Source organism: Vespula pensylvanica, chromosome 20 (genome assembly GCF_014466175.1).
Source record: "Vespula pensylvanica isolate Volc-1 chromosome 20, ASM1446617v1, whole genome shotgun sequence".
NCBI lineage: Eukaryota > Metazoa > Arthropoda > Insecta > Hymenoptera > Vespidae > Vespula > Vespula pensylvanica.
In genome coordinates this window covers 2,855,287-2,870,286 of record NC_057704.1, presented here as the reverse complement: position 1 = coordinate 2,870,286, position 15,000 = coordinate 2,855,287, and the positions used below count along the sequence as shown (strand labels likewise).

Genomic DNA, 15,000 nt, shown 5'->3' with positions numbered 1-15,000 from the left:
ACGTTATTCATCCTACTGTCTCGTTTCGTTGTTTCCATGAACGTACTGTAAGCGTCAAAGGGCGCTGCCTTAATCATCCACAATCGGTGTACTGACTGGTCAGTGAAGTTGTTACGATCTATTCGTGAATAGTGGGCGAGGTTTTTTTTCCCCCTCCCTCCCAACCACCCATCCCCCCCGATCGTTTCGTACGAGCGATCAAATTCACGGTGATATATCAATAGCGTTAAACTATTAGCAGTTATTTTATAATTGGCTGAGGATCGTAAGAAATTCAAACGATCGTAAGTTATATATATATATATATGTATATTATATATGTATGATTGTGTGTATGAATTGTGTGTATGTATTTACGTATGTTTGTACCTTCCGCGATACTAATATACGTAATTTGTACGTACGTTTATATCGTTCTTCCGATACGTACCTACTGCCAAATTGGCAGCCGACTTGTCAATGAAAATCGATCCGAAATAATCTGGGTTAAAGGGCATCAGCCGTATTGGACATTTGCCGAATTTAAATTCTAATTGTCGATACACCGATCACACTCGATCACGGACAACAGTTTGCGTTTAGTTTGTCGGTCGTTAGCAACGTGTACTGTCATTTAGACACACACTCAAAATTTCTCTTTTTTTCTTTTTCATCTTCCATTCAGAAACAGAATAGTGTTTTCTTATTGATCGTGTGAAACACTTTGTATTTGGTTATTCGATAAACCGGTTATTTCAACGTGACTGACGTTTATAAAATTATTTGAAAACAAGCGTTCAATGGTTTTTCTTTCCCTTTTCTTTTTTTTGTTAAGGAAGTAATTGAGTTATTAGTTTTGGGTGTATCGACGGTGTTAACTTATTGTTATTCTTTTTACAATCGATAAGATAAGATTTAAACCGATTGGAATATAAATCTAGGTGTAAACATGTCTCGAAAGCATTCGATAGTTGATCAACGTCCATGGGATGATTTACAGACTTCTGCGTCCACTAAAACAACCACCATGACAACAGCGGCAAAGCTATACGGCAAGGATTTAAGTGAATATGAAGACGTTGACGTGGACGAATTGCTGGCACAACTAACGCCCGAAGAAATCAATATACTTGCCAAGGAAGTTGATCCAGATGTAAGATCTAAAGATTCGTATGGTATTAAACAATATTTACAATTCTTTCGCATGCGTTTTATAATTTTTCTTATTAAATATGACTTTTTTTAAACGTCTCACAGTGTGTTTGCGTGTGCGTGTGTGCGCGTGTCTGCGAGTGTGTATATACGCGGATAATTTAAAATTATTAAAAATATGTATTACTTTTTAGGACAGTTTTATGCCTCCGTCGCAGCGTTGTAGTTACGAATGCGACAAGAGCCCTACAGGTCCGCTTAACCGAAAGAAACTCATCGAACACATTAACAAACAAGCTTTGGAAACACCGGATAGACCAGAATTAAAACCTTATGTACCTGGAGTTATTAGAGGAAAAAAAGTAAGACTAATAAAATTTATATTGTCAATGAATTATCACAGCTATATATAAATTATTTTACGTTTATTACAGTGGATTCCACCGTCTCAAGAAAGTGCGAAAGAAAAAGAAGCGGAAGAGCAAATTGCGATAGATCTTGGCGAAGAATATGAACAAGCATTATCTAATGCGACTCAAGAAGAAATTATTGATCTTGCTGGTAAATATATGAGAAAACGTAGACAGTTTGACAATCTATTAAATAAACGTTATTTTCTATAAAATTTGTCTACATTTATATAGCAATTCTTGGATTCCATTCTATGATGAATCAGGATCAATATCACGCATCTTTATTAAATTCTGGACAGCCTGTGGGATTGGGCTGGGACGGAGTGACAAAAGCTAGTCAACCAAAGCCTTATCCGATGGAACCACCTAATGATACGGATGTTGATGCAACTATTAAACAAGTTAGAGATGATGATTCTTCGCTAACCGAATTAAACTGGAATAATATTAAAGTGAGTAAATTAACACGTGTAATATAAAATTATACAATGGATATTATTCCAGTCGCAGTGATATTTACATTTCTCTTCTTATATTACATCGTAGAATATCTCAGATGAGAAATTTATCCAGTTGTTCGAAGGATTAGAAGGAAATACGCATCTTGAGTCATTGAGTTTAACCAATGTTGGACTTACTGACAAAACGGCCCAAAGGTTGGCAGAAGCCATGGAGAAAAACTCTACGCTTAGAGTATTAAAGTGTGTACATGTATAATATAACTGTTATTAGCGGTATTTAAGTTCAGTAATAATTCGTTTTAATACATTTTAGCGTGGAGACAAATTTTGTAAGTCCACCTGTGACAGTGAGGCTCATTAGAGCTCTTCTTAAGACCAAATCGATCGAAGAATTCCGATGTTCCAATCAGGTAATATAAGATCAATCGTTGAATGAAAACTTCAAATATCGAATAAACATAATCTCTCACTTGTCAAATATATATACATATATATATTTCTTTTTTTTTTTTTTCTTTTTTTCTAGAGATCACAAGTATTGGGTAACAAAATTGAAATGGAAATCACACAATTGGTAGAACAAAATCCAACGTTATTACGACTTGGACTTCACTTTGAGTTTAATGATGCCAGACATCGCGTTGCTGCACATTTACAACGTAACATCGATAGGAGTAAGTAAACCAATTTAGACGATATTATACAAATAATTTTATAAATAGCATTTATTTTTTTTTCTCTCTCTTTTTTTTTTTTTTTTTTTTTCTACAACTTATTAACTTCAATCAGATCTCGTGTGTCGGCTATTAAACGACACTTTAAAAAATTTTCTTAGGATTGATTACAGGTTAATTTTATCATTTTTATAGATCCTTTGTTCCTGACGTTTATACATAAACACACACATATATATATTATACACATATATATATATATACACACACATACACACGTACACACGTATAGATCAATTTAATTTGATTTGTGTTGATCCATTTTATGTGGAATATAAAATCTGTCACAGTCCAGCCAAATATATAACTCAATGTTATTATAAATGGCATCAATAATTAAGTATTAATATTAACTTAAAAATACGCTTAGATATCTCAACAAAGTTTCGATTCGACAATTTGTAAAGAAATTATTGATTTTTCATTTAGATGGGAGCAAATGTATGGGGCACAGTGGAGACCATATGATGAAATGCTTCTAAGCCTTTTTAATCTGCTTCGTAGTCTCACGTAGCGCTTTATTAGCAAATCACTATTCATCCAATCATCCCGCTATATTCATTCATTATTTTTCTAGTTAGTGACATTGAGAGGTAATTATGATACCCTAGAGTGTGACCGTCCTCCAATTGTATAAACCTATCATTTTTTCTATCAAGATATACAACTGATTCTAATCATTTTATATCAAAGATATTGTACCTAGATATCTATATATATATATTTTTTTTTTTTTCAAAAGAAACAAAAAAAGAAAAGAAAAGAAAAAAATCGATAGAAAATCGATCTTGAACAATTCTGTTTAACTTTCAGCGAAGCACAGAACCGAAGAGTAGAGTATATTCTGATTATTTTGGTATGGAACATTATTATATTACGTTACTTTGGCTTCGGTGTTTCAGTCTCGCTAATGGATAAAAAATGCAATGAAAAAGTTTACTACAAATTGCTATAAATTATTGCTTTGTCAATATCTAATATTCGGATCAATTTTTTTGTGGTATATTGTAAGACGTACAAATAATTCTAATTGGTACCTCTCATATTCAATACGAGACGAGGTTGACTAACTCTCTATTCTCTTTGTTTAATGTTCAAACATTATCTTTAAACTATACATATTCATATACATATATTCATATACAAGAGATATGAAAAATTCTTTACATATGTATATTCTAGGTCAAAATCTTCAATCATATATATTTAATCATCTTAGCACGTTAAACAGACATATTACCTTCTTAAAATCGATTGCACGCTTTTTACATTCTTTTGCTTTTATTTTGTTTTATTATTATTTTATTTATTTATTTATTTTTTTTTTTTGTTTAAATTTGCGGACTCATATCATCATGATCCATCTGTCTCGCTTTATCACAATCGTTGATGAATCGTTGACGAATAAATTCTCAAACGGTGATATTTTTTGTATTATAGGTATATGCTATATTTAGCAGACTGTTAAAACGTATAAATCAAACATCAATAATTCTCATTTATAATTTATATAGATTATCGATGATTCGTGCTTATGGTTATTTCAAAATTGACAAGAACTATTTTTTCTTTTTTTTTTTTTTCCTTTTTTTCTTTTTCTCTGTGGATCTTTTTGAAGCTTAATTTAATTAATATTAATTTGTCTGGCCAGTCTGTCGTGTGGAACCTATGGAACGCGCTAAGGTCGTAGCGATCGGTTCGGGTCGTGACACATTCACCGTTCTTCCTGTAGGAGCTCTAAAAAATCGTGGCTAGCGCTAAAAACACGGCGCAGTGAGTAAAGATTAAGATAAATTACAATTGAGAACGAAAAGTAATTTGTTTATCTATTTTATTTTATTTTATTTTATTTTATTTTATTTTATTTTTTTTTTTTTAGTATCCTCTCTACCCCTACGTCCACGTCCACGTCCACGTCCACAGTTGAAAATTCGTTTATATTTTAAAGTGCCTGATGCATCGAATTTTAACCCGAGACCGATCGATTGCAAGTTTTGATTGCAATTCCTTGAATGAATTAGCGAATGAGACAACCCAAATCGTTTTGTGTTCTAAAATAAGAAATTAAAAAGAAATAATTTTTAATCTTTCGATTGATGGGAAGGGAAAGGGGTGATATCCTATTATATTATATTTGTATATTTGCTTGTGATTTTATACACGTCTTTATACATGCATATTGACTCTATATACATATACGATGATTTTATTTATTTATTTTTTTATTTATTTATTTATTTATTAATTTTTTCTTTTTATGTCTTTCCTATGTGTTCGAAAATAAAATTTATCGGGATTAGAATAGATAATCAATGTTATCGTTAACGTATACGTCTATTAACACTAACAATATTCATTTGTTCATGCAACCATACGTGCACGCATCATTTCCTTTTATTTTCTTTACTTTTCTTCTGTTTCATTTATTTTGCTGGCATTATAAATAAATTCTTTTCTTTTCGATTTCCTTAATAATCCTTTGCTCTTGGCGTAACGCACATAAAACAAAATTTTTTAATAAACGATTGCACGCAAAATATTTTTTGATTAGGATGAACGAATTTAAAGGATGACAATCATGTATCAGGATTTTATATCGAAATGCGTTTATATCGTAATAATAATTCGATCGATAATAATCCAACCCCAAGGTACATACATACGTGTTTGTTGTTGTAATTGTCTGTTTTTTTCAGGGATATAGGATACATTTAAATTCAAGGGTGAATGTCACTTTTAACCCACACAATATATATATATATATATATATATATATATATACATCTAAATTTTTAATCTTTTAATTACATACATCCAGATTCAATTAAAAAGACGATTAATAAACGTAACGATCAAACGATCATTATTAATCGATAAACATATAATGGAAATCATTTTGTTTCCTATTTAAAATTTTTACATACAATTTTATTTGAATATTATATTCCTATCGAACTTTTTATTTCATAAAATTTATCATTATCTGCTTATAATATTGAAGATGTATATATGTATGTAATTAGTGAACATAAAAATAAATCTATATATATATATATATATATATATACACACACGCAGGTACATACACGTACACACATATATGCATACACACACATGTACCATCCATAAAAGAGATAGAAAGGACTCGTATAGGAGTCTCGAAACTGCGATATATACTTATGACACCTATTCTTTCCCAACAGTACGGAAAGACCTAACGCTGCGGCTACAGTTCAGATTCTTTAACATGAACCACAGGAAACCTGCCTTGATTCAATGAAAGGTAGCTGCCTACTGTTTGCTAGTCGATCGGCAGAGTGGGCTGCGCCTATCTATATTTTTTTTCGTTCTTTTTTTTTTTTCTTTTCCTTTTTTCTTTCTTTGTTTTCATTTTTTACTTTTTCTTCCTCTTCTTCTTCTATCTCTACACAAGACAAACAGTATTATCGTTGTTCAAAACTACTTCGTAGTGGTCACTCAATGTCTATTTATTTATTTATTTATTTATTTATTTATTATTTTTTTTTTATTGAGAATAATATCTTAGAATATGTTGGATTTATTTATCGATTGGTCTCTTATTCGAGAATCCTCATTGCACGAGATATTTAATGGGAAAAATAGTTTAAATAAATTAATCGAAAAAAAGAAATGAAAAGAATGTTGAGTAATATGTTAAAATAGATATATCGAATGATGTTGGATATCTTTTATGCAAATCAATCTAAAGTTATAAGTTATGTAGTTTTTGAAATAGCCCGTTTCGTTCGAAATTCAAGATGTACGATCATTTAATTCGATATTATTTCGATCTTAAATCACTTTATTTTTGTGAACTCTATTTTTGTACTCGTCTATCTATATTAATGGAGAAACCAGAGTCATGCAATTTCTATAAAAAAAAAAAAAAAACGAAATCAAAGTTAAACTTACGAATGTTGGTTTGGTGTTAAATCAAATATGAAAAATAAATTGATTTAGAATACGATCTTGCATTGAATACATGCTCCAATTATATATATATATATATATATATATATATATATACATTAATAAAATTTATTTATCAATCTTCTTTTTATAAAAAAAAATACAGATCACTACGTAGTGGTTAATAACATTATACCGTTTATCTTATCTGTGCAACGTAATATAATAAACGCTATTGATAGTTTCGATATAGCTTAACTAACAAAATGCATCTGGTTTAAAAGTACATACATACAAATACACGCACATATATATACTTCTTTTTATTTTTTCATGTCCACATTAAAAAAAAAAAGAAAAAAAGAAAAGGACCGTAACATATAATATTCTTCGAAGAGAAAATGGCCGACGTACATAGGTCTAATTCTAACAATCATTAAAATTTGTCGGGCAGTTTGAGAACTCCGATAATCGGAACTTGCACCATACCACGCGAACTATAAACTTCGAACAAGTTTTTGATATGCCTTATTCAAGACTCAAAGATGAAGACGTGACGCGTTAATTAACACGCAAATTTGTCTCGCGTGATGATGTCTACTTGTTGTCCGAGAGAAAGATTCGATAAATTAAGTCTGAAACGTATCCAACGTGTTCTTCATGAATATATATATATATATATATATATATATATATCGGTTGATTTAACTCGTTTGAAGAAAGAAGAAAAAAAGAAAAGAAACAAAAAAGATCGTGAAATTCATTCCAAGCGTATCGCATTGATCGCCGTCAAAGAGAATTCCTTTCCAACCTTTCAATTTTATCGTCGCGCGAATTCACTTCTGTCATTGATCAGAATTCTTGTCCTTTCGAATCCAAAAAAGAAGAAGAAAAAAGAATATAAAAGCTCTTTCAAAGAGCTCTTTTCCCTCGTGGAGTATCGAGCTTCTAATTCGTTGAAGAGTTCATCATAGTTGGGATTACAGTTCGAACATAAAGCGCTGTTATATGTATATATATATATATATATTTTTTTTAATATTTTTTTTTCTTCTTTTGTTCGAACGATCAGTCAATCGAAAATTGACAAAACGACGGGGAGGATTTTCAATGATGGGACTCTTTGTCCTTCTCTCTCTTTCTCTCTCATTCATTCACTCTCTACGATTTGATTTTTCGCGTGTTCGACGATCTCTGAAAATCAGCATTTTTTATCGGCATTTTTTTTTTCGCGTCCGTAGTTCCGGTGGTCGAGTAGGACATGTTCCGACCGATAAAAAAGAATATCGTTTGACGTTCGCGCGACGATACATCACTCTCGAATTTTTCGATTCTGGCTTACCAGGAAAAGCGACGACTTTCTCTCTTCGATTCTGGTATGGTATCCTGAAAACAAAAACGTGCTTGTTTACACGGCCACTGTGTGTATACCTTAGTGATATCATCTATTATTTTACAATTTTTGTTTTACACTTGTCTACTTGTTTATACGTTGTTTAAAACAGCGACCAATCAGATGTGATATTCCCTTCTTTTAACAATTTTCTTTTAATATGGTTATTTAACACAAATAACTACGTTGCTATGTTTATTTTTCTACTTAATTTAGTTCGACAGCCTTGCGTTTTTCTTTTTTCGAGAGATTTTCAACGATGATAATGGAGGTGTTGTGTGGTTCTGTCTTTTTGTTATTGTTTTTTCACTAACGAAATTCAAAAGATTCAAGGAGAAAAAACGAATGCATCCTTTCTCGAAGTTTTTCTCTCATTTCTTTTCTTTCTTTTTTATTTTCTTACGCATTATTCGAATGAGAGATTTATCAATAAGGCTATTTTATATAACGAAAAGAAAAGAAAAGAAACAAAAAGAAAGAGAGACATCTCCAAAAATGATAAAAACGAATTAACGAAAGAAAGGTTTCGAGATGGTTTTCTTTCTTTTTTTTTTGTTTTCTCTTTCCTCTTCTTTTTTTTCTCCTCTTGAATTTCAAAGGCATGTCGACTATCTACTAACTTTAGCAGAGTGTTTTAAAAAAAAAATGTCTGTGCATCTTGTGTCTATCAAATTTGTACACGTTCAACGAGAAAGACGAAAAAGAAATGAAATGAAACGAATAACTTCGTAATAAACAAAAATGAATTTTTTTTTTTTTTTTTTTTTTTTACGAATTAAGAGACAGAATTTACATATAAAACAAAGAAGAAGAAAAAAAGAAAGAAATTCATCGTTTCGTCTTTCTCCATCAAAGTTTTCGTTGGCGATGATGATGACAACGACGATGATGATGATGATAATAATAATGATGATGACGATGACGATGACCTTTGAATTTTATTTTTTTTTTTGCAACTATCTTTACCGGCATGCATCGCTTCGGTAAAGAATAATTTCCTATCTTTTTTCTAATATAGTAAAACGTTGCTAAAAGGGCGCATATGATGACAGTGTTTCGGGTGTCTGTTGCAGTACGGCAGTCCCGGCTCGGGGTGGCGACATCTTAACGCGAGTGGCGTTCGCCTAGGTATTATTTGTAAATATATATATTTATATATATATATATATCTATATATTCACTATATATATATATACACTATATGCATATTGTATGTAGACATCATTTTATCAATTACATCCCCCATTTCTTTTTCTTGTTTTTTTCTTTTCTCTCTCTCTCTCTCTTTTTTTTCTTTTCTTTTTATAAATATTTTTTATTCGCCCTATACATACACACACATACACACACACACACACTCACATACACACAAAGTGTGTGTCAAAAAAAGAAGAAAAAAGAAAGAAAGAACACTCGAACAGCTCGCACGATTTTTTACAAATGCGTTGTCTCGCTTTAGTTCCTTTTTTTTTTTTTTTTTTAATTACTCCTCCCTTTTTGTCGGGTGAGAAAATGTACTTTTTTCAGCTTCCTCTTTATCCTTTGTTTTTCTTCTTTTATTTTTTAATTTTTTTTTTCTAAAAATTCGCATAAACGGATCTCTCTCGTATTCTCCGATCTTTCTTCTTTTATTCTTTTTTTTATTATTATTATTATTATTATTATTATTATTATTATTATTATTATTATTTCTTTTTTTGTTCTTTTTCTTTTTTGTTCCTTCGCGGTTTCTCCTGTTCTCTTCGTGGTATATAAGTTGTTGAAAAAGTAACGTCGGTAAAGTTTCTCGTCCGTACGCGAAAATCGCGTTACTTTTATTGCAGTTCGTTCCGCGAACCATTCAGACTATACATATCTCGCGATAACTTCGAGACTTCCTTTTCTTTCATCTCACTCTTTCATTCTTTGAAAAGGCACGCGAGTATCGAAGTCTATTTCAACTTGTCGCTCCTGAATAAATATCTTCCTCTTCTCATCAACTTTCGACGAACGAAAAGTACGGAACGGGACGAAATATTAAACAAAAAAAAAAAAAAAAAAAGAAAAGAAAAGAAAGAAAGAAAGAAAGAAAGAAAAAAAGAACAAGAATAAAGAAAAGAAAAAAGGAAAAAAAGGGGGAGGGAAGAACATTGAAAATTATCGGAGAAACAATTTTCAATTATTTTACGCGATCATTGATCAAAATTGTGCGAGTGTTATAATAACGCAAATAATAACTATACTTCGCGTTTCTTAATATTTTCATTTGTACAAAAATGTCTCTTTCTCTCTTTTTCTCTCTTATTCGTAATTTCGAGAATTTCGTTTACGTTGCACGTAAAGAAAAGATTGCAAAATGTTTTACGGATAGATTGATAAAAAGATATAATTGATGATTTCTTTTTTTATTTATTTCTTTATTTTATTTTATTTTTTTTTTTTTTTTGTTCCAAAGAAAATTATTAATTAAAATCACGCTAAAAAGGGTGGTTTGTCATCGTCGCGTATAGTTTCGTAAAGTGCTCGCGAAATTCTTGCTTCCTTTTTCGCAATAAACTCGACCTCGGCTATTTTTTCCATCATCCCATTCTATTTTTTCTCGCTTTCCACGCGTGCAAAACACGCTCGCCGATTTCTTAGCTAATAATATTTTATCGATTAGTCATTCAATTATACAGACACAACGCACATTTACCCCGTCACGTTTTTATTTTTATTTTTCTATTTTCTTTGTTTTCCTTTCTTTTTTTTTTTTTTTTTTTTTTCTTTTCTTTTTTCTTTTTTTAAACACAATCTGCTTATAAATATTTAATGCACTATCTGTCTTCGATGTAAAAGCTAAAACAATAATCTACTACTTCTTTTTTCTTTTTTATAATTTTCTAATTTCTATCTCTTATTGTTACCCTTCTTTTTATGCTTACATTCATGTAATTCTTACACCAATATATATGTATAATATCTATCTATGTATGTATGTATGCATGTATGTATGTATGTATGATGTACGTATGTATATATGTATGTATTTGTTTCTTCTACAAACGATAGAATATCATATCGGCAAGTTTCGTTGACTTACGAGATCATTTTTTTTATCGTCCTGTCTGCATATGCTCTTATCGCACATTTAAAGATATTTTATTTAAAAAAAAAAAAAAAAAAAAAAAAATACAAAAAAAAGGAGAATAAAAAAAAATCCGCGTTGATAATTAAAAGATAGTATTATATATATATAATACGTAATATACAAGCAAGCTACATTTTTTTTTCTCTTTTTTTTCTTTTTTTTTTTTTTTTTTTTTTTTTAATTATAAAACATTCATCGATATAAGATCGGCTGGTCCTGACAATCGTATGTATAAAAAATCTGAATGAGAAAAAAAAGAAAAGAGAAAACGAGAGTTTCATTGATCGCATTGTCGCATGGCGAACAATTCATTTTCTTTGATTTATTTCTTCTCTTTCTACGTATGTAATATCAAATTTATTTTCTTACTTATTCACTCATGCTATCTCTATTTCTGTCTCTATCTCTGTCTCTCTCTTTCTCTATTTGTACTTTCTCTATTCTTCTATATCTTTCAAATCTCACAGCGTATGTATGTATATTTGTGATAATATCCATATCGTATAAAAGCCATTTTTAATATTTCCCTAATGAGTTAGTTAATAAGTAGTAGGATTAGTCGAAGATTAATAATCTTCGTTTATATGTTAATATCGAAGATAATTGTGTGCTCTAATCAGTATACTAAAATTGACTTCGTATTGAAGGAGCATGAATTATTCTTATTCTTATTCTTATTCTTATTTATTATTATTACAAACATCTAAACTTTATACGCAAGTTGTTTGAAATAGATTTCGAGACTCGAACAATAATAAACCTATATATCGCGCAAATTAATTCTTATCCAAGTGTGTCAAACAAACTTATAATTATTAATTAAACGCAACGCGAAATCGAGATGACTAATTGAACACCGCTGAAATCCTAAACTTTTCTGAGTTTTTCTGTTTTTCTTTTTTCAAACAGCCTGTGTATAAAGAGTAAAAAAAGTATTACCTTCTTTTTTTATATATATAAACGATCCGACTGAGAGACCTTTCGAAATTCGTCGATTTTTACTATCGTTTGTCTAATAACGGTGTGACTTTTCAAAGCGTCGTTTTTTTTTTTTTTTCAGATTTTATTTTTATGTTTTATTGTTTTTCGTTCTTTTTAATACCATCGTTAAGAATAAATGTCAATTATCACTGACATTTTATTCTTTTATCTCTCTCTCTCTCTCTCTCTCTCTCTCTTTCTCTCTATCTCTCTCTCTCTCTCTCTCTCTCTCTTGAATAGACCCGATCCGATACAACAGTTAAACGAACCGCGAGTCTGCTGCTGTCACCGCAATGCGCCATGATACCACCCCTCTTATCAATACGTTTTCATTTTCAACGTCATTGAATGGGGCTTTACTACGTGCCAAAATATATTTCCAAACGGATACCTTTGTATACAGCTGTTTCCTCTCGGCGAAATGGAGTTATGATATCGAAAATAAAATTAAAAAATAAAGGAAAAGGAAAAACATTAGAAAAAAGAAAGAAAGAAAGAAAGAAAGAAAGAAACAGCAAGTAGATTAAACAAGAAAGAAATAAAAAATAAATGAATAGATGAACAAATAAAACGAGTGGTATATAGAGAACGAACGCGAGTACGAGAAAAAAAGGGGGAAAGAAATGAAAAAAAAAAAAAAAAAAAAAGAAAAAAAAAGAAAAGAAAAATGGGCAGTTACGTATAATGAAAGAAATCGGAAGAGGAGGAAGAGTGAAACTATCGTTGATGGAAATGAAAAGGGAGATGGAAAGGGAGAGAGAGGAAGGACCCAATAGAGAGATATTAATTAAGAATGCCTATATATATATATACACACACACACACACATACATATACATATACATATACATATATATATATGTATTGCATTTTGCTGTCATCGAACTCGCACACATATAGACGAATACACGATACGCGAGATTGTTGGATAGCTAGCGAAATAACAAACGAATGAAATAAAAGGGGGATGAAACGGACGGATTGGGGGGTTAGAAGCAAAAAAAAAAAAAGAAAAAAGAAAGGGGGAAGATAAAAGAAAAAAAAAATAGAAAAAACGACAAGTAAAAAAAAGATGAATTGAGAAGAACGGAGGAGGAATGGTCCCGATCGAAATTCGAGGCAATTTATTCGGTAATTGAAGGCTTCAATTATTTTCCTGGTCGAGCTTTACTCGAATTCGATATCTCTCTCTCTCTCTCTCTCTCTCTCTCTCTCTCTCTCTCTTTTTTGGTCATTTCTTTTCATACTCTCTTCTTTTTTTCTCTTCTCTTTTTTTTTTCTTTTTTCTATTTCTTCTCTCTCTTTCTATATCGAGAATGAAACAACAACCACACAATTAATCATCTCTCATCGAATCGCTAGTTTATACCGCCGCGTGTAAACCACGTTGCATCGTACGCTTATGACCCCCTTTTACCATCATCATCCCCCATTCGACCCCTTGATACTCGTTCTACTCATCTTTTTTCTTCCCTTTCGTATTACTCCTCATCCTCCTAATCCTCCTCGTCTCCTCCTTTACGTCCCACTCCGACCATCCTGTTTCGCACGATCGAATCCTTCACTACGGTCATTAAACTCGGTTATACTCTCCTTTCCATCGCGTTTGCCTTTTCCAGTAAAATAGATTATCATCCATCGTTCGCGAACCAGCGATCAATCGATCGATCGATCGATCGATCCATTTACGCAGTAGAGAAACAGTTTGTTATCGTTATTACCGACAGTGTAGGGTCGTACGCTGTTCTACATCGAATGAGATCATCCTACCCTCAACCCTCTCTCTCTCTCTCTCTCTCTCTCTCTCCCTCCATTCTGTCCTCGTCGAGTTTCAACCAAATGATTTTCTAAATAATTATCGTTAACTTTTGTTCTATATTAATTCGTTCGTTAATAATTCGATTAAGGTATAACGAATCCCGGGTCAATGATGTCTTTTTTTTTCTTCTTCTTTTTCTTTTTTTCCTTTTTTTGTATATTTACTTTTTCTTCTTCTTATTTTTATCTTCCTCTTTGTTACCTTTCCAATGTATTTCGGACAATCGAATTTCGATGCAAGGGATCGTTCGTTTAAAAAACGATAAAAGTTTCGTTCGGTCAGCAAGAATCTTGATCTTTAGAGGTATTGACGTTTTATATATATATATATATATATATATATATATATATATATATACATATTTACTTTTATATATACTATCGATACCTATGTAAATATTTGTGATGAACGTCATGTTACCCATGGGGGATGAACGTCAATCGATCGAAACGTTTACACGAAGGAACGTGTTTATTAAGTCACTCATGGATGTATAACAAGTGTCAAAAAAAGAGACGGACAGATGTATAGAGAGAAAGAGAGAAAGAGAGAGAGAGAGAGAATACGTATGTACATACGTTACGATGTTGTATCGCGTTATCAGATTTGTGTGTTGGCATTGTGTACCGTGTGGGTGTGTCATTACGTAATACGTGACCCGAAACACGAGTTTCGAAATGAGGGTGATTCGTGCCGGAACGTTAATATCCTCGGTATTATGGGTTTCGTTGTAGCGAACGAACGACTAACTACAGTGCATCGTAGTAGTCGTGTGGCTTTATAACAACGCGCGCCATTTTGACACAAGAATAGAAAAATCTATAGGAAGTTCGACGATATCAATCGACTAGACGAGATAACCGTATATAAAATTAATTGTCATCTGATTAAAAACACTCGGTACTAATAAACAAGAGTATATCATTCTTTTTGTTTATTGAAAACATTCGATTATCTCATAAACTTTATACGACATATATACACATATGTACATCGTTTTTTCTCTCTTTTTCTTTTCTAATTTTTTTT

General features: G+C 31.3%; 1 protein-coding gene across 12 annotated transcripts in view; it reads left to right on the top strand.

Moving 5' to 3' along the window:
- The window catches only part of LOC122635994 (tropomodulin), a 63,826-nt gene that overhangs the window by 43,708 nt on the left and 5,118 nt on the right, over window positions 1–15,000 (top strand). For 4 of the 12 annotated variants that reach the window (XR_006328825.1, XR_006328827.1, XR_006328830.1 and 1 more), the window contains 9 exons: window positions 980–1,132; window positions 1,326–1,493; window positions 1,566–1,692; window positions 1,776–1,996; window positions 2,091–2,245; window positions 2,319–2,415; window positions 2,532–2,679; window positions 4,391–4,512; window positions 9,136–9,190. Coding sequence is in view for 6 of the 12 variants with exons in the window: in XM_043826769.1 (XP_043682704.1) it covers window positions 980–1,132; window positions 1,326–1,493; window positions 1,566–1,692; window positions 1,776–1,996; window positions 2,091–2,245; window positions 2,319–2,415; window positions 2,532–2,679; window positions 4,391–4,494 (1,173 nt within the window). In the remaining 6 variants the exon portion in view is untranslated. Of the gene's footprint in view, window positions 1–49; window positions 285–979; window positions 1,133–1,325; window positions 1,494–1,565; window positions 1,693–1,775; window positions 1,997–2,090; window positions 2,246–2,318; window positions 2,416–2,531; window positions 2,680–3,168; window positions 3,439–4,390; window positions 4,513–4,618; window positions 4,928–5,942; window positions 6,023–9,080; window positions 9,110–9,135; window positions 9,191–15,000 lie in introns of those variants that run through there. The other 8 variants (XR_006328829.1, XR_006328826.1, XM_043826769.1 and 5 more) reach the window with 8 other exon arrangements.